The sequence below is a fragment of the Gallus gallus genome, chromosome 1 (assembly GCF_016699485.2).
Source record: "Gallus gallus isolate bGalGal1 chromosome 1, bGalGal1.mat.broiler.GRCg7b, whole genome shotgun sequence".
In the NCBI taxonomy this organism is placed as follows: domain Eukaryota; kingdom Metazoa; phylum Chordata; class Aves; order Galliformes; family Phasianidae; genus Gallus; species Gallus gallus.
Window position 1 is genome coordinate 3,706,024 of NC_052532.1, and position 24,449 is coordinate 3,730,472.

The 24,449-nt window shown below is 37.8% G+C and overlaps 1 protein-coding gene across 2 annotated transcripts in view; it reads right to left on the bottom strand.

Annotated features, from left to right (window-relative positions):
• The window catches only part of MKLN1 (muskelin 1), a 99,291-nt gene that overhangs the window by 20,443 nt on the left and 54,399 nt on the right, over window positions 1–24,449 (bottom strand). For both annotated transcript variants that reach the window (NM_001030773.2, XM_025149108.3), the window contains 3 exons: window positions 12,469–12,681; window positions 10,520–10,741; window positions 8,256–8,385 (listed from right to left, as the gene is read on the bottom strand). In NM_001030773.2, the coding sequence (NP_001025944.1) occupies window positions 8,256–8,385; window positions 10,520–10,741; window positions 12,469–12,681 (565 nt within the window). The remainder of the gene's footprint in view (window positions 1–8,255; window positions 8,386–10,519; window positions 10,742–12,468; window positions 12,682–24,449) is intronic.

Here is a 24,449-nt window from a genome sequence, read left to right on the forward strand (position 1 = left end):
TGACAATTGCTAAGCTACTCTTCTGTTCCACCTTCAGATTTAGAAATATGTTTAAATACTGAGGATTCCAACAGTTTTCATCATAATTCCCTGAAAAAAAAGGTCAGCAAATTCGTTTGGCAGTCCTTTTTGTTTGTTGTATAATTCCCATTTCCTGTTTCCCTAGGCAACCATCCTTCCAAAATGTATTTGTGAAAAACACGTGATCTTTGTTTACAGATCCTGTTTGTCTCATTTCTCTTTCTGGGTCAGTTTACAAAGGCTGGTAAAGGTTCCTGGACTTCAATCAAGATTTTGGCATAAAAAATTCTCAGAACTCTTGTATTTTGCAAATTCTTCCCTGCAATTAACTACACACACAGCCTAGAAAACAAGACCTGTGCAAATAAGCCATTTAATATTGCTTTTCAAGAACACACAAAACAGTGTTTTGTAAACCTATTCTCTAATAGACTTGCATCTCATACTTTACTGTTTTCATTTGGTACGCTAGGAAAGTAATAAATGTCAATTTGAAAATTCTAGGCAAAAAAGCGTTACCAGAATGTTTAGCAAAACTGAAAAGCAAACATTTCTTAAAAACAATTACCTTTTATGTAAATGTAAGTAAGAACTGAAATGTATACTGTTAAGTCACTTTTAGAGCCCTGACAACCAAATCCTTGCTTACTGTTTTTATGGGAAAGCAAGAGGCAGAGCCTTTCAAGCCCTCATCACCATAAACCTGCCTATTTTGACCTTTGTTTTGCCATGAAGTTTCAAAGGAAAGATCATCCAGTTTGTAAGCAAATGGGTACTGAGCAAAGGAGAAAAGAAAAGCAGGAAACAACACTAGATCTAGAACAACTTTATGCTTTGTTTATTTGGTAACCATGAGCAAGTTTCTAAATCAGTCTAAGGAGTACTGTGAAAGTCACCCAATGAGGAAACTGATCGCAAAAAAAGACAATTAAAGACTAATTTTTGAAAAACATCATATAGCATGTCTTTTTGCACTGTCAGGGACTGAATCATTGACCCAAAAGGATTAAATCCAAGGCATATGTGTGAGATATTTCTGACGAGAGGCATCTAAATTTGATCAGCAATGCTAATGTAGATGGAAAATGCCTTCGCAACCTTATCTGCTGCTTTTAACATTCAAGACCATGTCGGGTTATTAAAAAAAAAGCATGCAAATCTTCAGAGCATTAATACTCTAGGCTCACTGAAATGAAAATTATTATAATCATGAGGAATATGGTTAGCATATTATCACTGATACAGAAAGTATATGAAACTTGCTTATGGAAGTCTCATCCCTCCTGAAACGTTAAAATGTATTCCGTATCTAGCTCATGCTTGATTTCCTGAAGCCGAAATTATTATTTATATCATGAAAGAGGGAGAAGTTCCCGTTATTTATTTATTTGTTTTGCTGTTGTTTTGTTTTGTTTTTTTTTTTTAAACTCTTGGTAATAAAATAGCATTCACATGCAGCAACTTCAATCAAAACCAAATTCAAGTCTTTCCAAGCTCCGCACAGTGCCATGTTAGCCTACTCTTGAGACTAAATGTAGAAAGTCTAGAAAAATTTATAACCAAATATATATATATATACATAAATACATACCTATAAATATATATACATATACTTTATATATATAAAAATATATATACACATATATTTATATATATACACATATATATACACGCATACAGTTGATACAAGTTTCTCCTCATCTTAAGTCCTTAAGTCTTTTATATATATGTATATATAAACTGCATTTAGTAGGGACTTAAGATGAGGAGAAACTTGCATCAACTCTGACCTAAGTAATTAGGCAGAAACCATACTGAAGCAGACAAAGCACACAAGGCATAGGAAGCTGACAGCTAGCCTTTTGCAGAAGACAGGAGAAAGATAGGTGCAATATAACTTGAGGGGAAAAAAAGTACAATAGATTTGATGAACAAGTCCCTGAAAATAAAACAAAAGGGAAATAAGGCAAACTACCACACAGTAAGAGGGAGATGCTGCGATATTTTACAATAGAAACATCAGAGATGCTTGCCTATAAACTCTAATCCTTCACAGAGAAAAGGGCTACATAAAATCATCATGACTGACAAATACTGCCACTAGGGGGTAAGAGAGCTTCATCATTTCCAAGTGCAGCCGGCTTGCCGTCAGCACTGGACATAATTCAAATGATTGAGGTCAGCATATTAGAGAGGGACAACGGCTGTAAACCCTTGTGATATTTAACTAATAAAACATACTTTGGGACGGAAATTAAATTTTGCATGCAAGATGTTAAATTGAATTTATGTCAATAACAGATTGCTTAGGATCTTTCTTGTTGTTTTTGGTGTTGGTGCAATTTTTTTGTTTGTTTATTATTACAGTAATTATATATTTTTAAGAGTCAGTAAAAAGTCATAAACAACATGGAATGAGAATCAGACAGTAATGCCAGTGCACTCTGAGAGCTAATATTTGCAATGTACTGGATCCAAGAAGTATATAAAGCAGTAAGAAGAGCTGCACGGAAGTTCCCTCACTCTTCTGCTTCTCTGCAAAAAGCAGATGTAAATCAGCTCTGGAGCAAAGCTCCACTGATTTCATGCAGCCTGGAGTTCCTCTCAGGCCCCACTATCACTCAGATCAGCTGCAGGCAGACAGCTTGAAGGACAAAACAGCAGCTGAGGATGTAGGGCTGGTTGTTTTGAACACGACACTGGCCTGTTGCATAGTGATATCAGCTTGGCTTCTATGACAGTACATCACAAATTGAAGAGGAAAAGCTGTGCAAAGAAATTGCTAAACAGAATGCAAAACCAAAAGCATGTCCAGAAGAAAGTTTTTCATGCGCTACTGCACCTTTTTCCCATAATCTCATTAACTATCCCAGTACAGACAGATAACAACTAATTGAAAGCAAGGTATCTGAATCCTCCCTCCAAAACTTGCCATTTTAGTTTTATCTAGTACAAACAAAAAGCTTACAGCCTCTGTGTTTGAAACAATAAACAGCTAACCAGGCCTTGAGTTTATGTAACTGTCTGCTCTCAAAACAAGCAATATGAGGGCTGCTCTGAAAGTAATGCGCCTTATTTTATGTCAGCCCATGATGTTGGTGTTATGTCAGTAGAGGTTGAACCTTCCTGCAAACACTGTTATGTTTTGTTGTCACATGACAGATGGCAGCAGAGGGGCAGTCTGACAGAATGGTATCTGATATAGAAGTGCATATGAAGCAAAGGTGCATCACTGAATTCCTCCACATGAAAAAAAATTGCACCCACTGACATTCATTGATGCTTGCTGAACATTTTTGGAGACCAAACAGTGAATATGAGCACAGTGAGGCAGTGGGTGTTGTACTTCAGTAATGGCTCTATCATAGCAACTGAAACAGTGGGTCACTTCCAATGGTGCAGGTGAAAATGAGCAGCTAATGGTGGTTACCATGCTGGAAAATTGTGCTTTGTAGCCAAGAATGTGCTCTATCAGACAGTGTTATTGCGCTCCTTGTATCTATTGTAGTGTCCGTGGAAATAAGTATGAAGTGTTACTTTCAGAGCTAATGATGTAATTCCTGAGAAAGCTCTGCTAAAATGCTGAGTACCCACATACAGTGTCAACTCAGTCTTCTAGAAAAGTGACACCTAATCATGCAACAGATATGTTCCCACTACTACAATCCCTACTTAAAGACTTTTCTTTTAATCACGGTGATCATTTCAGCAAGCTGAATATTTTTTGGCTTGCGTGTACAAACAGCTACAGTTGTTTCAAGCACAATGTTGACTGCTGCCAGTATCTAAGCAAGAGGAAAAACAGAGCTCTCACACAGAGGCAGAGTTTGCAAAGCAATAAACTGGAGTTCACACAGAGGTGGATTTCATAATACTAGACAGAGGTTTGGAATTTAAATCCCATCTCTTACTGGACAAGAAATTATAGCAAGTTTTAAACATGTTCTGTACACATAGAACTGGCAAATGTAATATGAAACCTTTAGTTTGCCTACCACTTTTGAAGGATTCACTAAGGGAAGCAAGTTCATTGATACAGCACTTTAGTGCCACCTAAATTACAATTCCCTCAGAACATGCTACTGCTAATCTTGCTACAAGCGAGATGCAAGCATGCTCCTCCTCACGATACCCCATGATTAAAAGAGCAGAGAAAGCTGCATTGCATAACTGCTGTTCACCAGAATCTAGCATATTCCTGAAAGAAAAATTTGGGGGGGGGGAGGGAAGGTGGTACATCAGCAAGTCGCTACATACTCCTCCTTGTAATTCATAAAGCTGAAGCAGCACCCCTCCTGAACTTTAATGGAGCAGAGTGACAGGGATAGTAATTCAGGCCAGCTGTTGACACAGCAAGATAATTATTCTCTTGGATTTTTCATGATGAGACTGTGTTTGGAAGCCAGCCAAGGAGCAGCAAGGAGACCATGTGAACTGTTAGGTTGTTATATAAAAAAAATAACAAATGAGCAACCCTGATGTTCAATGAATAAGTTCTCCCCCAAGCAGTGAGAAATTTTGGAGAAAGTAGATCATTTAGTAAATTCAAATGAAATTCTGCTAAGTCTTCCCTGCAGAGCACTCTCAGGATTTGGTGACTGCCAAGTCTCCTCACCTTCAAAGACAAACCTAAATGTTTTTACATTGGTTACCAGATAAGCACCTCTCAAGAATGAAGAAAAGATAATGTACCTCACCAAAAAAAGTACTTCCATGTTAAAAGATATGCTGGCCACTGGCAAGACAGACTTTAAAATGAACACAGGACAAAACATGTCAGGTGTCAAACGGGCAATCAAAATGAGATATGCAGATAGATTGTTCAAGCTGGCTCCAAACTGTGCTTTTTATTTTGATTAATGTTTTTCCAACAGCATTTTGCTTTACATCGAGATTTCTCAGACTGGGCAGTGTCGTCTCTGTCCGTGGTGCTTATTGATGAAAATTCAGCTCTGGAACATGTGTGATTTCCCATATCCAATGAGCATCTGCCCGAGCAGAACTGAGAAAACTTGACAAAGAATTAAAAAAAAACAATATATATATATGTATTATATATCTATATAGACAGGTTTGTCCTTAAGAACTACTTCACAATCAAAAGGAACTGTAAGAATACATAGAGCTTGCTCTTGTTTGATTCTATTGGTTACTCATTAGATACAGGATGATCTCTGCTCTACTGCAGCAGGAAATTCTCCCTCTGACACACCACCTGAGTCAGGGCCAAACAGGATTATCACAGGATCCTTGACCACAAGTGCTCCCATCAGCTACATTGGACCTGAAATGACCGCCCACGATTAGTCATACACTGTGTGCTGAGCAAGTCAGGCAAGCTGTCAATATAAACTTTTGAAGACACACGATATCAGGGACATCTCTAATACATACGTATGCCTCAGACAAACACGTGGCTTGTGAGATTTTTGTTATTTTGGGTTTTTGTTTTGTTTGACTTTTTGGGGGGCTGGTTGTTTAGTTTTCTTTTTCCCCTCTATGAATAATTGTAAGTCTATAACTGCTCTAAAAGAGTTCGTCCACCAACATGCACACTCATGCCTCTTCTTCAACCACAGGCTCTGCTCTTCAATCATACTATATGTCCTCCAATTTCATCACTACTGCCTTTGTTCTTATCAGACCCATTATCACAATTGAAATCTTCTTTCCTCAGTCTCATTTTGGCCATTTCTCTAGCAGACCTAATGAATTTCTTGCTTATGATACTTATCACGCAGGAGAAAGATAACCAATACGAATGACTTAACTCTATTTTGGAGCCCTCTCTGACAATAGGGAGAAAGCACTAGTGTTTTGGATGCACTGAGCTGGAGAAAGCACCAGTGCACACCCTGTGGAGGAGTCAAGTGCAACTGGAAGACAGAAAGAGGTGTGAGACTTATCTATGCCCAAAGCAGATTCAGTAATGAGATTTTTCGCAGGCAAATCCTGGAGAGCTCTATTTGTAAACCAATCTTTCAGAAGCTGTACCTTGGTAAAATTTGAATATTTTCCAAATCAATAAAGTACATCTGAACTTGCTACAGCTTACAGTCCTTTATCTCAAGTACATTATCTACGCAAGGAACTGATTTTCCACAACCAACACCTAAAGTACAACTGAGAGCAAAGAATGACCAAACAGCATCAACATCTCATCCACAAAATTAGACAACAACAAAACCAACATCACCATAATTTTCTGGCATAGTATCCACTTCATATTACTGACATGCTTTCAAGTTTTCCTACATTAATTTTTTTTCTCGCCTTCTCACTGCTGCACTGAAAATTTTAAACAAATGAACAATTAAGTTTTTAGATAAAGTAAAAATCAAAATAGCTCAACTAAGAATAGAACTGAATGCCATACGCGAGCCAGGAACAAAATGTAATCATGGGACTTTATAGGAACATTTAGGTCAGGCACTTTCAACTTGACTCATCACACCAAGCAGCATAAAACTCCACAGCGACTAAGTACTGAATCGCTTAGTTCACACAGATCAAACCAACATATCATCACCTAACAAGAACACAGAGACTTGCTTTTCTGGGGCAAAAACAATGCTATCAATATTTACTGTCTGTATGTATCAGGCATTTTGCTCTGCTCCTGTTAAGACACACAGAATTTTAGCATGTTCTTTCAAAAGCAAAGGAAACATTGGAATATGTTTGTTTACTTTTCACACATACAGAAACAGTGAACTGAAAATCTTGTGAATTATTTTCAATGACTCATTTCTTACCATGCCTACCATTCACCACTCAGGGGCCTGTGGGAATGGGAAGGAAGGTTAAATGCTTAATTACCACTTGCTTAAGTGAACCTTACAGATAATATATTCAGTGAAGAGCAGCGCCTGACGTCTTTACTAGTTCTGGCTACTAAGAAATACAGTTTTAAAAAAGCAAAATGGAAGAATGCTGGTAAAACCATGAGGAAAAAAAAAGAACAAAACTTTGAAAGCTCTAAGGATCACAGTGTGTGGGTGTGCACAGAGCAGCATCAGGCAACATGCAGGCACCTTATTAAATAAGATTGTCAACAATACAAGCTGTTTCTTTCTTGGAAGCAACAAAGCAAATAAATCACTCCAGAGAATAAGTATTTGGGTACTCTTCTCCCTCACTGACATACCTAAATTGAACGAGCAAACAACTCATAACCAGCAATAATTCACTTCAGAAGTTCAGTAAAATCACTTTTTAGAATTAAGCCTGATCAAAATAAGGAGGGAAACCTAGATTTAAGCTAAAATTTTGGTTGCTGGAAGAACAGTAAACAAGATCGAGCTTGTTACTACATTACACATAATACCAGAAGCATTAATAAATTCTCTCATCATAGTAAACAGTGCAATGCAAATTTGAACTTCCAAGCCATAGGCTCAAAAATTAGGATATCTGCAAGATAGGAAAACAATGTGCTTTATACAAGCAGAAATTCTTTTTCCAAAATGACCATTCTCCCTTTGTGTCACGAGAAAAGCTTAAAATCAACTCCTGATGGCCATGTCTTCTGGGTGTTTTTAGAGGATTCTGCTATACAGGACTTCTGTACATAGTTCCAGTGGCACGAACCAAACAGGACTGAAGCTTTACTTTATACTGCTACCAGATTTAGCTCCCCTTCCTCAATTTAGAGGAAGTATATCAGCACATGTGCAGCAGAAACCTCATTTTTCTCATCAGCTCTGATCAGGCAAAATAACCTCTGCCCCTCTGCTCCATTTCTCTGGACATCCTACCTGCCTTCCTGCATCTCAAACCAAGCTAATGATTACTGTTTCACAGCACCTTTCACTTTGTAAAAGTTAAAAAGCTGTCCTCTCCTACCCTGTTTCCACAATTATTTTTAAGTTTTTCCTCTCATCTTTGCTGAAATTGCAGAAATGTTCTTCTAAGTTTAATTTTGCTGGAGGGGCAGGGTTATTTGTTTTTTTTGTTTTGGAGGGGTTTCTTTGTTTTGTTTGTTTTTTGATGGGGCATATGGTTTCATGCATCAATTATTTGTACTGTGCTAAAAGATGGAGATATCGAATGACGAGAAGGACAAAAGAGCTGGCATAAGTTTAACCTATATACTGTGGAGTTCACTTGGGTACACAAGGCTGGTTAAGGATGCTAACCTGATACCACAGGACTCTGTAGATGGACGTTCACCTACTTAGCAATATATTTCTCACTTGTACCAATGTGAAGATATTTTGTAGTCATATTCTTACCCATCCCTGAATCTTTCTTAGTACCATCTGATATGATATCCACATGGTCGCTGTCTACATCGTAGCTGAAGAAATCATTCAAGTACGTTTTTGATCTCTGGCCACCAAATACGTATAAGCAGCGATTTTTCTAGAAAGGAACAAAAAGGTATTCTTTAACCAAGTTCTTTATTTCTGTTTCACAGAAACGTTCATGACTGAAAGAGTAACAGATTTTTCTTCAAAATTTAAAAACATGCCTTTAATTTGGTAAACATCTATTACTTCCATATCCACAAAGATTCACAGAGTTATGCACAACAGTTTATTATTCGCAGACTTAGTAAAAACTGTATAATTCTTGATTCCATTTTTAATCTTTCTCATTCCTGAAGTCATGTCGTCTCAGTTTCAAGAGCTATACCACTGAGGGATTCCCGTTTCTGCACCTCAAACAAATGCAATTTTAGAAGATATTATTTTCTCAGTTTAAGTACAACTATAAATCTGGATCCAACAAAATATCCATTCCAGAGTAACCAGGCAAATTTTACATAGTAATGGTTATAACCCTGCCCAACCAAACTGTAAGGTCAGCATTTTGAAACAGCAATTCATTTTTCAAGTCTAATATAGAAGAGTGAGCAGTCTCAAGGGACACAAGGAAGTAGCCTCAAGTTGCAGCAGGGGAAATACAGACTAGATGTAGGAAGAATTTCTTCATGGGAAGGGTAGTCAGGCATTATAACAGGCTGCTCAGGGCAGTGGTGGACCTCCCCATTCATGCAGGTATTTAAGAGACGTGAGGACATGGCACTAGGAGACCCTGCTTAGTGGCAGACTTGGCAGCATTAGGTGATGACTGCACTTGATGATCTTAAGGGTCTTCTCCAATCTAAGTGGTATAGTGTCAAAAAAAAAAACCCACTAGATGATAATTTCACAGTTTAAACCAGGAACAAAGAAATTAAGAGTAACTATCCAGGTACCAACATGCTAAGAACAGGCAAATATGCAGAAAGCCAGGTTTATCACTTCTTTCAAGCTCATCAAGTAGAAAGCCCATAAGAGGCAGATTGTTTTTCTTAAAAAAGATTGAAAAAACAGCAAAGTACCTAAATATTGTCATGAACTCTGCTTATCGAAATCTGCCTTCCTAAGTTTACCATGGGCATATACTTAAATCTTCTCGTACCTATGCAGAATTGTGTGGCACTGTTCTCTCTTCTTTTTTATAAAACTAAATTTTACAGAGTCATTAAAAGCAAAAACGGAATTCAAAGCTCTAAAAGCATATCAATCACTATGAAACTTCCATTCTTTCATTTGAAAGGGAAAAACTCTTCAAAACTGGTCAGTTTTCAATTGTACTGTCAGAACACGTGCAAATGCCACAATATTAAGTCCCATTCCCTTCCTCCTCCCATCCCCAAATCAAAGTTCAGCATCAGCAAGACTCTGAAAACTCGTTTGCTGCCACTAAGAAACTGTAGAAACATGTAAATTCAGTGCAGAACTGCCATTACACCACATCTGCCTATGGAAGCTTCGTAGTTGATAGGAATCCCCTCTGTACTGTGTTGTTCTACTGAAAGTATCTGTACAGAAAGGTAGTCCAGTGCATATACAATGCTTTACAACCCTCATCCTGAAAATCCTATGTCCTGCACTTAAATAGGTGATGAGAACAAGTGGAAAAAACAACAGAAGATTTTTATATTACTGAGTAGATAAACAGAAAAAAGTGCTACACACAACCTCTATCATCAAACACACTGCCATTCCCCATCAGGCTCTGGATTAAGAGCCCATAATGCCATCTGAACCAAACTTAACAGCTGATCATGATAACAGGCAGCAGCTGGGTGCCTGTGCTTCCGAATGCACACCAGGTAAGCCCTGCACTAGTCAAGTTTACCTTTCCTAGTCTAGTAAATACGTTATGTAATTACAGAAGACTCCAAGATGCTTTACTAATGCTGAAAGGAAAACACTACTGAGTAAATTCAACCACTGGACTGCGGTTAAATGCTCTTGTTTAATTAGAATCAATTTAGAATTCACCTTGCTTTTACTTTAATTTCTATTCAGTTTAAGTCATGAAAACTTTGCCTGAGACTTCAATACTGCCTGCACTTACAAAAAAAGCATTAGAACGTCATTGAACATAAAATCAAGTGAGACAACACTTCACTTGGAAGATTAAAGAGCCTGCAAGACAATCAAAACCAGATGTTCTCTTTAAGGTCAGGCACCATGAATCAAGGTATGGTGTGGATACTTACAGAATGGAACAACATACAGTGTCCTATTCGGGATTGGATATCCTCAGGTCCAGCATTACAGGAATCCTCTCTCAGAAGTTTCCATGTCTGACACTGGCAGTCAAAAGCAAACAAACCACTGAACTGTGGTTCACTGGCTCTGCTGTCATCAACACTGCCATTACAGGTCAAAATTCTGCCCCCAAAGGTATATATCATGTGTTTTTCGGAATCCATACACATCTGTAAGAACAAGAGAAGTTTTTAAGGAAGCACATTAAGATCTGAACATGCTCAGATTTATTATTAGGCATCCCTCCCCTACAAGTGATATCTAGTAAATTAGATAGTACTCTGCACATCTGAAACTCTTGTGAACAGATAAGAGCACAGATGTCTTGGTGGTTGACAGTTATTAAACTCAGAAAACAGCTCCTTAGTTTAGAGCTTGAATCTAATGTCAGCTTGACAATTTAATGAGCAAAAAAGGGCTACACTCATGTGATTCTAATTGCTGACGTTAGGGAAAAAAATTATTATTTTTATCCAGGATCCATAAAAAAGTCTGCCAAGAAGTAAACAAAGTCACTGCTAGTTTACTAAATGCAACACAACTGATCCAAAAACAATCAGTGTATGTTACTCAGCTTCCATCTCAATCACATATTTATCGTTGCCTTGACTACTTCAACATAAAGTAGGGCTGTAACCTGGCCAGTAATCCTTGAGGAGACTGCAGCAGAAGAAAGTCTATCCCCTAAGCCAGAATTCAAGTTATAGCACACACAAGATGCATCAGTACAAATCAAACAGAACTCCCTGATACCAGGTGAAGTTTTCAGACAGTGCAATGGAGATGTCTACAAAACACCAGGGGAAAGACAGAAGAACACAGCAAGACAGATTCTACTCAGAAAAGCCTACACGCAACTTTTCCCAGGCAGCACATTTTTGTGAAGGTTAAACAAAACCTGGTATCATAGTACACAGTGAGGGAGAAAAGAGAAAGCTGTAGATTGAGAAAGAATTCAGGGAGGACATTCTTTCCTCAGAGATAGCAAGGAAAGAAGAAAATTTCAGAAGGAGGCAAACAAGGTACCCAAAGTGGTCTTGCCAGCTGATCATTTGCTTTTGCTCAACACCTGGAAGACTGATATTTGTTATTAATAGAACAGAAAGATTGATTGGCTTTTGTTCTGCAGGCAACACATCTAATTTATGGTGTCAGCAAAAATTCATATTGTGCTGGCAGACAGCAGCTTTGGTTACAAAACAACACCAGTAAGTTCTTGGGACACTTTAAAAACAAATACTGATGTATTATCTCTTGGCCATGTTTTATAAAAACAACTAAGAACTAAATATCTTTTTCAAGGACACAAAAGCCACTGAATAAACAACATGATTAAAAATAGAGTAATTTGAATATATGGAGAGGTGCAGCTTTTTAAAAGATTAGTAGCTACTCCTGTAAGGTTTCAATCTCTACAAAGCAAGAGCATTTCACAAAATTAAAGATAATAGATTTTTTTTTAGGAATCCTGATCCTGTTGGCCTCATTTCAGTGTCTTGCTTACAGTATTCTTCTGAAGGTAGCACACACAGCTTTGCAAATTGCTCCCCAATGTCTACTCAATAGGCTGATCTGCAAACCCAGCTCAGCAAGTCTGATTAAAAACAGATGAACTGTGCTTTCAGCTTTAACAAAATGTGTCTTAATAAATAAAATGAATTAGTCTAAAAATGTTTTTGTGATCCAACTCAATTTCATTGGAATACCAGTAATCAACAGCATTAGACAACAATGCTATTAGAAATTGAGTGCAAATTGCAACTTCCCCCATCACTGCAATGTTATCTGGCATAGCAATTCTAAATCACAAACAGGCTATGATCAAAATTATGATTCACAAACATTGATAAAAACGTATATATATAGGAACTTGTGCTAAAATATCAGTGTAGCTGACCTGATGATCGAACACCAGCTTTGGACCCCCATCAGCTGCAGTGTCTTCACTCAGTAGCATCCATGTGTTTGTATCAATGTCATAGCGATAGAAGTCACTTTTCAGAGATTTGCTATTCCTCACAGAGGAATCCAGGTAGCGACCCAGCGTGTAGATCTGTCTTCGTTGAATATCAATGCACATTTTGTGACAAGATCTGGCACTGGGACCACTCTAATAAGGAAAACAACCACAAAAATGAAGAGTATAGCACATTTAACACTGCTCCAGATAGATCACTACCCATTCAGGACAAATAAATATCATCAGGAAGTGGAAATCCTTTGAATGTTCAGGAAACTTTGTGTCAGTCAAATACAGGACTAATATATAAATATCAATATAACAGGACATACTGTAACTTCTTTATGCATTAGAAAAACACCAGCAAAACAAAACAATAAAACTTCTAACATAATGCCTTTTTGTAAGATTCCTTAGAAAACAGACCATTCATTCCCTCCAGAACTGATGCTCAGAGGCATGTGAAAGCTACTTGATCTTTTAAAATAACAGAAGCTGATGGACATGAGAGCAAATTAAGATGTCACAGCCTATAAATAACTACTTAGGAAGAAGATTAAGACGTGCTCTATTACATGAGGCTCTGTTTTATTAATAGACTGTTTTCTAACAGATCATAACCAGACACTCCCACAAGCAATCATATCCTGTAATGGGTCTTTAAAGGCAACAAAAGCACTCCATCCTTCACGAAACAGATACTGTTATTCCAGCTCCAACTACAGGAAAGTTTCTTACAGTAAGCAAAACTGCCCTGAGTTACGATCTTCAGAGAGAAGACACTGTCAAATTATTACGCACTTATCCATCCAAGGTGCTCAACTTCAAATCACACAGTAATTTATTCAGTGACATTTAGATGATACTATGCAGTACTGGACAGTACTGCCTTCTACTTCAGTCAACCCTAGTTTTGAAAGCCTTCCTATACTCATCTTGAAGCACACAAGTGATGTTGCTGTACTTCAAAATACTAGAAATTAAGGTGGGGAAAGCCTAATTTGCAAGAGGCCAGACAGAAGAAAGTAACTAGTGTTATGCTTACAGATAAATTCTGTATTTATTTCACCTTTATGTAATTTTGGAAAGCATTTAAATGAGAATGACAGAACAAGGCTGTGCAGCTAGCTTTGAGAATCTTCTCAAGAGTCTAGAAGATAAGAAACAGAAATCACATAGAAAACATCCACAAAGGTTGGTATTGGGAATCTGAAAAGGCAACCTGGAAAGCAACAGGAGAAGTGGGAAAATTTCCATTGTCAACTAAAAATGGTAAGATGCACATAAGCATGACTGAAGAATGAAAGACAAAATGTATAAATCACCGTTTATTACAAGTCTTACAGTTAAGGAAAGTTAGTCATGCTATACCAAATAATAACAGAATTTGCTCCACATGCCACTAAATACTGCCTCACTTACATATATACATATATACATATATATATATATTAATTGTATCATTTCATTCAAAACAAACCAAAATTAAAGTATACTGACGGAATATTCTTCACTAAGTTTGATAAAAAGAATTCTTCATTAAAAAAATAGTTGCTGTAACTACTGTTTGAGTTAACTAAACAATAGAAAGACGTGAACTAAATTGCTCATATTTGGTAAATACAAAGCATGCCAGCAATAATTACAAATTTGAGAATTAGCTATTTCATAGTGATTAAGATAATTTTCTTTTCAGAAAAAAATACTGACAGAAGTGAAACATTAGTATGAAATCCTAAAATACAGCAAAAGTTCATTCACTGCCTTCAGTCATGTGGAAGAAGGTAAAAGAGAAGGTAGCAACAAACTTGATCTTGACCCTGGAAAAAACAAATTACCATATTCCAAAGAATCCTATTCAGAACACATGAGATAGTTTCTTTCCATGATAGACGTCGACTCATGTTCACAGAGGTAGTCCCTGATTCACAAGAAAGCAACCCCCTATAGACAAAGTCCATCTCTTGTTATGGAGGATACTGAAGGATGTTCCTCTGTTCCTCTGCCAAAGAGCATGTTATTGCCTTGGCACAGCTACTACCTAGATGGAATTGTAAGACCCACATCTGAAATCAGTCCTTTCTGATCCCTTCCCCTTTGTCATGTCACTGCAATTTTCTTTTTAAATGAACCCACTGATTTAAATATTTCACTCCCACAACACTATATGGTCACTCTGAGCTACAACAGATAGTATGAGATTTGCTTAAATAATGTCTTAGAAACTTTCAAGAACAAATCTCCAAGCTTATTAATTTCTTAACCTGCGTTGCATTGTAGAAGAGATGGATCTTCAAATGAAATTTGAGTACAGGCAGAAGGCTCAGGCACTCAGTACATGCAACACTAGTGTTAAGCCAATGGAGTTAACTGCACAGGTACTACAGAAAACAAGCTTCAAATCTTAAGACTATGACAAGATGAAAAACAAATTCAAGAAAAACGTGTTGTTCATAAAGATAACAGTTGTGTATTAGTCATGTATGACTTTTTAAAGGCATTAAGTTTGACCACTTAATCTACAGACCACAGGCAGAGAAACTTCACCTCAAGCTCACAAGAATTTTACCTCTGACTTGAACTTGTAGAACCTGCTATAGAATGGATTGCATCTTGTCATACAGAAGGCTTCCTCCAGTTCATCATCTTTTCAAAGACAATTGAAATTATTCCTCTATACCACTTACAAGGTCATGTGGAACCAAGTGCGTATGCTGTATGATCACCAATAGGAGTAAATAAGTTAAACAACAGTTTATATGAGGGCTACCCACTTTGCTTAAAAAAGCCCTTGTAGTATGAACATAATTCAGTGGGAGACACAAAGTCCATTTATAGAGACAGATATGGGAAGACACTGAAAAATGACTAAAACTTCAAGGCATGTGTGGTAAAATGAATCAAGAGTCTGTGGGAGGCTACAAATGTTGATCCAAAGTCTCCTTTACACAGCTACAATAGTGAGCCTGTTGCTCAAAGAACACTCTACTCCAATTTGTCATGGAGAAAGTGACCCACCAAATTCAAACAGACAAGAATTGATTCCAGGAGTATTAAAGGAATTGCCCTGTTATTAATAAGTGAAAAAAACTGACTAATAGCCACGACTCTCTTCAACCTATCACAAGAGACATCAAACAGAGAGGGCAGAACAACCCTTTTTTCTCCTCCTGCTCAGATGTAGACTGGTCCATGATCTATTAGTTAACGCCATAAGGTATGTTGCACTAGAAATATCTACAGTCTCGTTAAAATCTGGGCCTTACCATCAAAAATAAACTGACAGCATTAATTATTAATTATTAATTTTGGTACCTGCTAACCCACAAAACATACTACCTACCATTCCCAAAAATCTGGAGATAATAAAGAGTTTCACCTGCACACTGATAAACCTAGAAGATTAAGCAAAGTCAAGTCTTACTGAGCAGAGTAAAAGTCAAAGAAAATTCCGGCTAGCCTGCATTTACCTTATCTTGGGGTAATCACAAGTGATTGCAGATCAATGCAGGACTTTCCATTAAGTAGTACTTCCTTTAGGTCTAGTTTCACTGAACTGTTATCTCCAAGGTTCCTAGCACATGTGATAAATGCTTTTGCAAATTAAGCTTCATGAGTAGATGTTGAACTTAGGGACATGGTGGCAATAAGTTGACAGTTGGAGTAGATGGTCTTAGAGGTTTTTTTCAACCTTAATGATTCTATAATTCTAAGAACCAATCAACTGAGTTAGCAGAGGCATTACTCTCCAAACAGCACAGCCAGTTAAAATAGACTCTAGTAAGTCATATCAAGCAACAGTGCCCAAATGATCTGAATAAACACTGGCTTTGGGAACACTTTCCAGTTCTCACCATGAAGCTTCTGGCACACACACTGCAGAAACCACACGTGAAAGAAGCTTTTGACCAGGCTAAATTCTTATTCAGATGGCTAACAATGTGTTAAGCTGCTTTGGCCAGTCCCTCCATTTATGCCAATGCTGTGGTGGCAATAATAAAGCATTAGCGTATCGCATTTCAGATCTACAGGACACCAAGCAATACTACAGATTACTAAGCTTGAGCACTTGGGCACTTTGGCTTCTGTACAACTCAACCAGAGCCCCCACAGAGCTAAGACTAACCTGAATAAAGTGGCTCTCTACCACCCAGTACCACTGTACAATTAGCACAGCATAATAACAATCAAGACAGATCAAACACTGTGTGCCATGGCACCATTTTCAAGTGGTGCAGAATACCAAGCTTCTGTTCCCTACTTTAACAATACAGTCCTCAAGCAGCATAGTCTTGACTGCAACTGCTCCAGACTCTAGATAGAAATAACCAACCCAAAGGATGTAGGGAAAAGAACAGAGTACATATAGCTAGGAGTACCTAAGACAAGGTTTCAATCTTTTAAGTGCCTAGAAGCAGCCATGGCCAAACAGGATCTTTTAGTTTTGTCAGCGCCTCACAAAATTCAGTTGCGCAACGCCAAGCAAATACACAGTATACTTTATGAAAAGCCTTCTCAACATGCTAAGCCACTTTATAAAATCTAATTAGAGCTTTCTTCATTTAACTTGCAAATGCTGAAAGCAATTATCCCACTTAAGGACTAACTTACAAAACGTTTTCAAAAAGCAACACAACAGCATCGAGAGACAACACTGCCTCCTTAGAATAATTGATTTGTTCCTATACAGGAGAGAAAGGATTGGGACTCCTTAGGGTAGGTCTGCTCCAGTAACTATTTATGCCAGAATCACCATGCATCATCTTAGCAACAGCATCCTGGCATGCTCTGCTAAGGCACTAACATGATAGCTTTCTTTTTTTGTTTTACTTTTTAAATTAGCGTCCTACAAACCTCCTTTAATGTGAACTGAACTCCACAAAGCTGGTTCAACTTCTCACCTCCAAAACAAGAAATTGGGGAGCTTGGCTTCTTTTGGTTATCATAACCTTTTGCAAATAAAGGGTTTTCAGTCGCAAGAAGTTCTGTTTTACTCAGACTGATCCAGATGAAAAACCTCAGGAGCAAGCCTGGACCCTGTTCAAGAGTCAGGGAAATAAAAACAAAGAACAGCTGACTAATTCTCCCTTCTTGGTGCTTTAAAAGACTGAATGGAATGTGAACATTGTCTCCAGTATAAAGTTCAAAAATAAGCGTCGTGAAGTAAATGCTCTTGTCCTAAAGCAAACTGGGACAAAGACATAAAAAGACACAGACAACCTACTTTGTTTCCCATTCTGAGAGCAGGCTGTCATACAACAAATAGTCCCTCCTGCCTACACACCGCTGTGGAGATTAATTGGTCTCATTTCCCAGTTTCAAAACGCATTTCAGCAGATTCGGAATATAATTTATTTCCTCCTCCTTCACCAGCATCATCCCAAAATAAAGGATGAAGTTCTACACAGTCTTGAAAATAAAAGGAAATGCATATGAATCTTGGCATTCACAGAATCACAATCAAATCTTTATGCCCTTTAAGATTGTTAATACTGTATCAGTGCAAGTGTTCAGATAATGCATACTCCAAAGACATTTAATCTAAGCAGCAGCTCATAAGGATGTGATTTGCTTTAGATAATTTCTAAAGTCAGCAAGAGAAGCTACAGCAACACAAAAAAAAATCTCCATCTCATATTAGTTGCTCACAGAAAGCGTTTCATATTTCTCATAACTGAAGATGCCAGAAATCTATTAAAAGCATATATCTAGTGCTTTCTATGGTAACACACGACACCAGTATTGCCCATCAACCCCAAACAAAGTGAGTGGAGGCTGTTGCCCTGCTCTTAATGCTCATACAATTACCAACTAACCATAAGTGCTGAATCACACAACGTGCACACTATAGATGTGAGCCACCTGCAAGGGTTTTTAAAGGGTGCAAGAGCCTCTCGCACCCCAGCTACCTTACTCAATATGATGGCAAAAATCAGTGCTATGTGTGTTATTTGATGTCTAGGACTTGACAGCTCTATCACAAAATGCAAAAATAACCTCTGAACTTCACAGAAGGTATATGCAGCAAGGAACTAGAATTTCACATGTTTTAAAGAACACAAGAGTAGCTCAAAAAAAATTATGTATATACACATATATATATTCTGCATACTCAACATACATTCAATTCATCCGATTGCTCTGCAAGTTTGCTTTAGGTAAAAGCTTAAAGTAGCATATGAAGCTACAATAGGTCGGCAGCCTTGTGTTTTCATTTAGCCTTAAGATACTCTTGTTCTTATTTATGAAATATAATGGCTATTATAACTTACTTTCACAGTTGCCGTGCCAGCTATAAAGAAGATACTTTGAGAATGTATGAGTTAAATATATTCTGCCAATAAATATTTTAGGAAACCTATTAAGCAGATCAGAACCTGACTAAGAAGCACGACCCTTAAAACCCCCCAAGGCCAGTGTTGGAAAGACATGCACCTACACCATTTTTCACACAAAGTAGAATGTCTTATGATAAATATTAGGCTTGGATATCAGAAAGTTGCTGACAAGTATTTGCAAATACCAGGCTATTAACGTATCTAGTTTCAGCTAAAACAAAGAACCTATCCTTCAGTCAGGCAGTTGACATAGTATTTGAGCTGTGCCTAATCTGCTTACGAGTAACCTCCTATAGCAATGCAATAAAATAGATTTAGTTGCAAAGTCCTTTCTGGGAATCTGACTTGGACACGATGGAGCAGCTTAAAGTCAGAGGCAGCTTTTAGTACATAGTTTTGATTCATCTATATTGCTCATTTTGGGTGAGAAAAAAAAATTTAACAGGATTAAGCTTTTTTTCCTGAAGTGTATATACATTTGGGATACTCAGTGTTGATACTACACACCCTCAAGCTTTACAGTCCCTAAAGAAACTTTCTTTGCTTAGAAGAAAAATTAAATTGTCCCATGTTCTATTTGTGAAAGATGGTTCAATGAACTTATAAATCAAATGATTGAGCTCAGATACATAACACGACCCTTTGAATGCAGTGGCCAGGATTTGATGACCTGTGGGCAGATCATCCCTTCCATCCCTACGTAAGAATTTACTCAGATTGTCTGCTCCATCCTTCAGGGAGCAGTGCAGGTTCATTACCACACAGATAAGCAGAGACAGTGCAGCACATGAACGCTGCTATGAAAATGAACAGATGCTTATGTTCTCCTCCCATTAAATTATCTGTTAAAAATTAGTCTCCCAGCAGGCCTGCTTGCAGAAACAACTAATGTCGAGGTATTTTCATAACATAAATGAACTAGCTCATGACCTATTGGCTTTTGGTGAACTGCAATTATTGAAACTCAAGGAAATAAAATATGTCCTTTAAATTGACCTGAAAACTTTCCAAAGCACCAATGTCCTTGTTTTGAGAGCTGTGTGTGTGAGCCTACCTACTGTGAGAAACAGCTTTAGTTACTGATATCTGCATCACTGTACCTTCAAGAAGCCATATTCCCAGGCCTTGTCTGAGCAGTGTGTTCTCAACTGGCTTGCTCTCACACCTAGGTATAACCAAGGCCTTCCAGTACTGCAGAACATCATGTTACAGTAAACCAAGTCATCCAATTATCAAGAGAGTTTCTATGCAAGCAGTAGAATAATGAAAAGAGGGAAGGAAAAAAAAAAACCCACAGCTTCAAACACACAAGGCACAGGTAAAAGTTCTTTCAATTTTATGAAGTGGGCTGCAAGAACACACATGAAGGTCTTATTCAGGTGTCAGTTTGCAGTCAAAAATAGATCATCCAGTCTACTTGATTCAGCTTACAAATGCAAATAGGTGAAGTACTGGAGTGATTTTCTCACACAAAACAACTTGGCAACAAAAGAACATTAATACTGTGCTACTTCTAACAAAACAAGCTACAAAACCAGTGCTACTCACAGCAATTAAATGTGAATAGTAAAAACTGGAGCTTATTAAGTTTTAACAAGCAAATTATCAGTTTGTTACCCATCATCCGCTCAGTTTTGCTTTTAGTAATGCTGATGAAACATAACAGACAATCTGCCACCAAGTCTGAGATACGGGCCCTCAGGACAACGTCCTTTGTGGGCTGAATTCAACTAACCCCATGAACCATTGTAGGATGTTGAGTAAGGTCATGTTCAAACGCACTGCTAAGTTCACACTGCCCTCTGATTACCAGTAACAATGGTTAACAAAGAAGTCCAGCTAAGAGAAAGATTATTCTGCAAACGCAAGTTATTTGGCTTAAAACAGACCAACAGGTTGGTAGGCTGAAGATATTTGAACTTGTAACTTATGAGTTGTTTAACCAAAGATGTGAAACATGTCCCAGTTTTGAAACCTTCATGAGGGCATAGCAGAGCTAGAAATAATTTTTATTAATTGTTTTTGAAAAGAGGTAATAAACTTTGACATTTCATATTGATCTAAGCAATTCAGGACACCCACAAAACCACAGATGTTTCCTGGAAAGTGATGACAGCTTTAAGGAGAAGAAAAGGAATAGCATGGACCTAGAGGTGTCACAACATCATAGAAGTGGCTGTGTAATTTTTCCCCTCGGGCTAACCCATGGCTTATGAGACTGCCTTCTCAGATACTAAGTAGAGTTCAATGTAGGCATGTTCCGTTAGCTTTTATAGCAACATGCCAAGAAAAAGATATAATACACACACACACGCAACAGAAATATGTTAAAAAAAATAGCGCTGTGGAAATGGCCATATCTTCTTTGAAACTAAGTGACACATCAGAAAAGATGTAGCTTCTGAAATTTTTATTTATATCACTCGTCAGCTATTCTCAGAACATAATTTGATTATCCAGCTGCACGAATTGCATCAATTACCACAAAGTGTAGCACACAGTCTTTGCTGCATGACACTTTCAGGAACAAGTCATCTTCAATTTTGCAGTAATTTGCATGGGATGTCAGAGAAAAAAACAGAAGATAAAACAAAGAATACAAAGGCAATGCAATTTCTTAATCCTAGTATAAATAAAATCCCTTGGTCCCTCAGCACTAGCAAGCCCTGGAAAGTTCATGGATTAAGTCCCACTAAACATACTAAGCTCTTTCAGGGTCTGAAAGCTGAACATATCAATGTGCTACATCCATTCAGTCAGGGTTTGTCCAGAAAGTTTAACTGTCTTCAGAGCCTGGTGGCAGAAATAGACTCATTATAGCAGCAAGATCCACAAAAACTTAGCAGATTTTCAAACATGTAATTATCCAGACAAATTAACTAAGAATGTGTCTATAATACTAATGAAAATACTTCCCCTGTGTTACCACACTGGGTAACTGATATTTCTTTAGGGATTCCTGTATTTGCACAGCTTGAGGAGTGCTAATGTAATGGAAGCCTTTTACCGACTAGCTGAAACAGGAGACTACTCCCAAGGCAGTGCTGATTCATGTGTGAAGCTACTTTGACCTTGCTGGCAAGAGAACAAACTTTCCTCCCACCTTCTACCCCTACCTTCTCTGTTCCTGCCATTCTCCCCAAACAATGGGAGGGGCAATGCAGGATACTAAGGATTCCAGCCTGCTGTTGTGTTCCAGGTGCCTGTTTTGCCAGTAAAACCTGGAAGTACATAAGTCAGCTTTTTTTTTTTAAATAGTAACATTCTTCACTTTACTAAATCCTTACCTGAAAGTTCCATAATACTTCAAGCAGTACAAAAAGGTGTTATCTTCCCCAAGATGTGTGCACAGCCACCCTAGCATGCCTCTGCATACTGCTTTAAAGGTAATTCACAAGGGAGAGAATGGTGCAACACATTCCTAACAAAGTTAAAGTAAAATGAAGCTGTACTCCAGATAAGGGAATCAGGCCAGTATGTCCATTGTAAGCTAGAGTCGACGCGGTGATTTTCAACAGAACATAAATGCCACAAATCAACTATTCAAGATGTATTACTTCAAGGTATAAAAGCAGTTCTTAGTTGCAAAGGCTGCAGCCTTTGCAACTGAAGGCTTTACGATGCCTAGGAAGTCCATGTATAATCTGAAGACTGGCACGTGCAAGCTCCAGGACTGCCAAAGTTTTGCAGCCTTCAGAATACCATGCATAATGCATTCATTTAAGTACTCCTTTCCCTACGAGACTGGCTTCAATATCCAAAAGGGATCTCTACACACTGAAACATCTGGTGTTAGGAATAACTGAAGTTTGGCTGGTTTTCCTGCACTTTTTACATGCTGGAAACAAGAACTATGGGCACTTCACAATGGAACTGAATAACTTAAGACTCAGAGCTTTATAAAATAAAGATCGTATCTTCTATTTTAAAATTTCAGTTAAAAGACAAAGAAACAAGAGTAGAAGGACAGAGCTCTTAATCACACAAGCTAGTATAAATTAAAGTTACCTTTAAAAGTAGAAAACATTTTCTAACTTATTTTTCTGTAAGATACTCCACAGGATATTTTTGTTTTAGGATGACGGCATATCACTGAAGAAGCTAGTCAAACATATCTGAAATCCTCTAACATTTTGGAGAATAAATACTGGTTTTAAACTATTATACTACTATTCAGGAGGGGAAATAAAACAGTAGCATGTAATATTCAGGACCTGCCCAGAATGCATTATACTGTGTTCACTTCAGTATGTGCCGCCTTTGTCCCTACTCTTGTAGGCATTTACACTATTTAAGAAGTTGGCACAGAGGTACACCTGCAGGATCCAAGTTTCCGCTGCAGGCTTTTGGGGACAGCTGCTTTCTCCCTATGAGCTTTTGTGGTACCAGGAATCTCTTACAACTGAGCAACTTTTAACAACTAGAACTACTCAGACATGGCAGATTCAGTGTATTAGATCTCTATTCCATAAACATCACTGTATTTGAAACAAAACAAAAAAAATCCCCAAATTACTTGAAGCATCGTCCAAATCACATCACCATCTGCAGGAAGGGATCAATATTTGAGACGTTTTCAGTGCCTACTCTTAAAAACAGCATGGAGTAAAAGTTTTACACAGATAAGTTTATATATTTGAACATCACCCCAGCTTACAAAAAAATCATGTCACAAACACAAATATAATGCTTCTGTTACAACGACATTGGAAGTTTTGGGTAAACGCATCCATGTCAACAAACATAGGCAATGCATCCATACAACATAGAAAAATTAACTGGAAATACAATAGCAGGTGACATTCAGGTTGTCTCTCAGTACCATGAGATCTAAATTTGTCAGCCTTTATTGTATGTAGCCTAGAAAAGTATTTAATGTTAGCAGCAAATTGTCACCTTACCATAAGCCAATTTTCTAGACCATTTTTAACTTAGTAACAGTAGACACTTGTTGCCCTACACTTTCCTGTATTGTCAGAAAGAATTTATCCTCTTAACCAATTAACCCATGGAAAGACCTTGTCTGCTACTGAAGAGTCTTTGACAAGAAACACTTAAAAGTTTGAGAAACAGTGTCACATAAACCTAACCCATTTACACAATATCCATGTCCTTCACAGGGCTGACGTGTGAGCATAAGGCCAGAGTGACAATGAATCAACACAAACGCACAACAGAAGCTACCACTTTGCACAGTAAAACACTGTTTCCAGGAGGACCTTACATCTCTTCTGATGTCTACAGGAGGTACCAAGATAGGGTATACGAACACTACAGACATACAAAATATAGTGCTTCCCAATTTCCAATTATTGAATCTTTAGAACCATCAATATCTCTCAGCATTTTGAACCTAAATGCTTTGTACCAAAATGCTCAAGAAATGACAAGGTTTGATATTTTAAAACTATTCCCAAATCCTGAAAATGTCCACTAATCTACAACTGCTAATACACCCTAGAGACAACATTTGTTAGAACATTCCACTTGGTTCAGGGTACAGATTCTTAAAGACTCTTAGACTTCACATGCTTTGGCCATGCCTTGTGCCAAGATGTTGCACACTCAAGCTCTGCACAG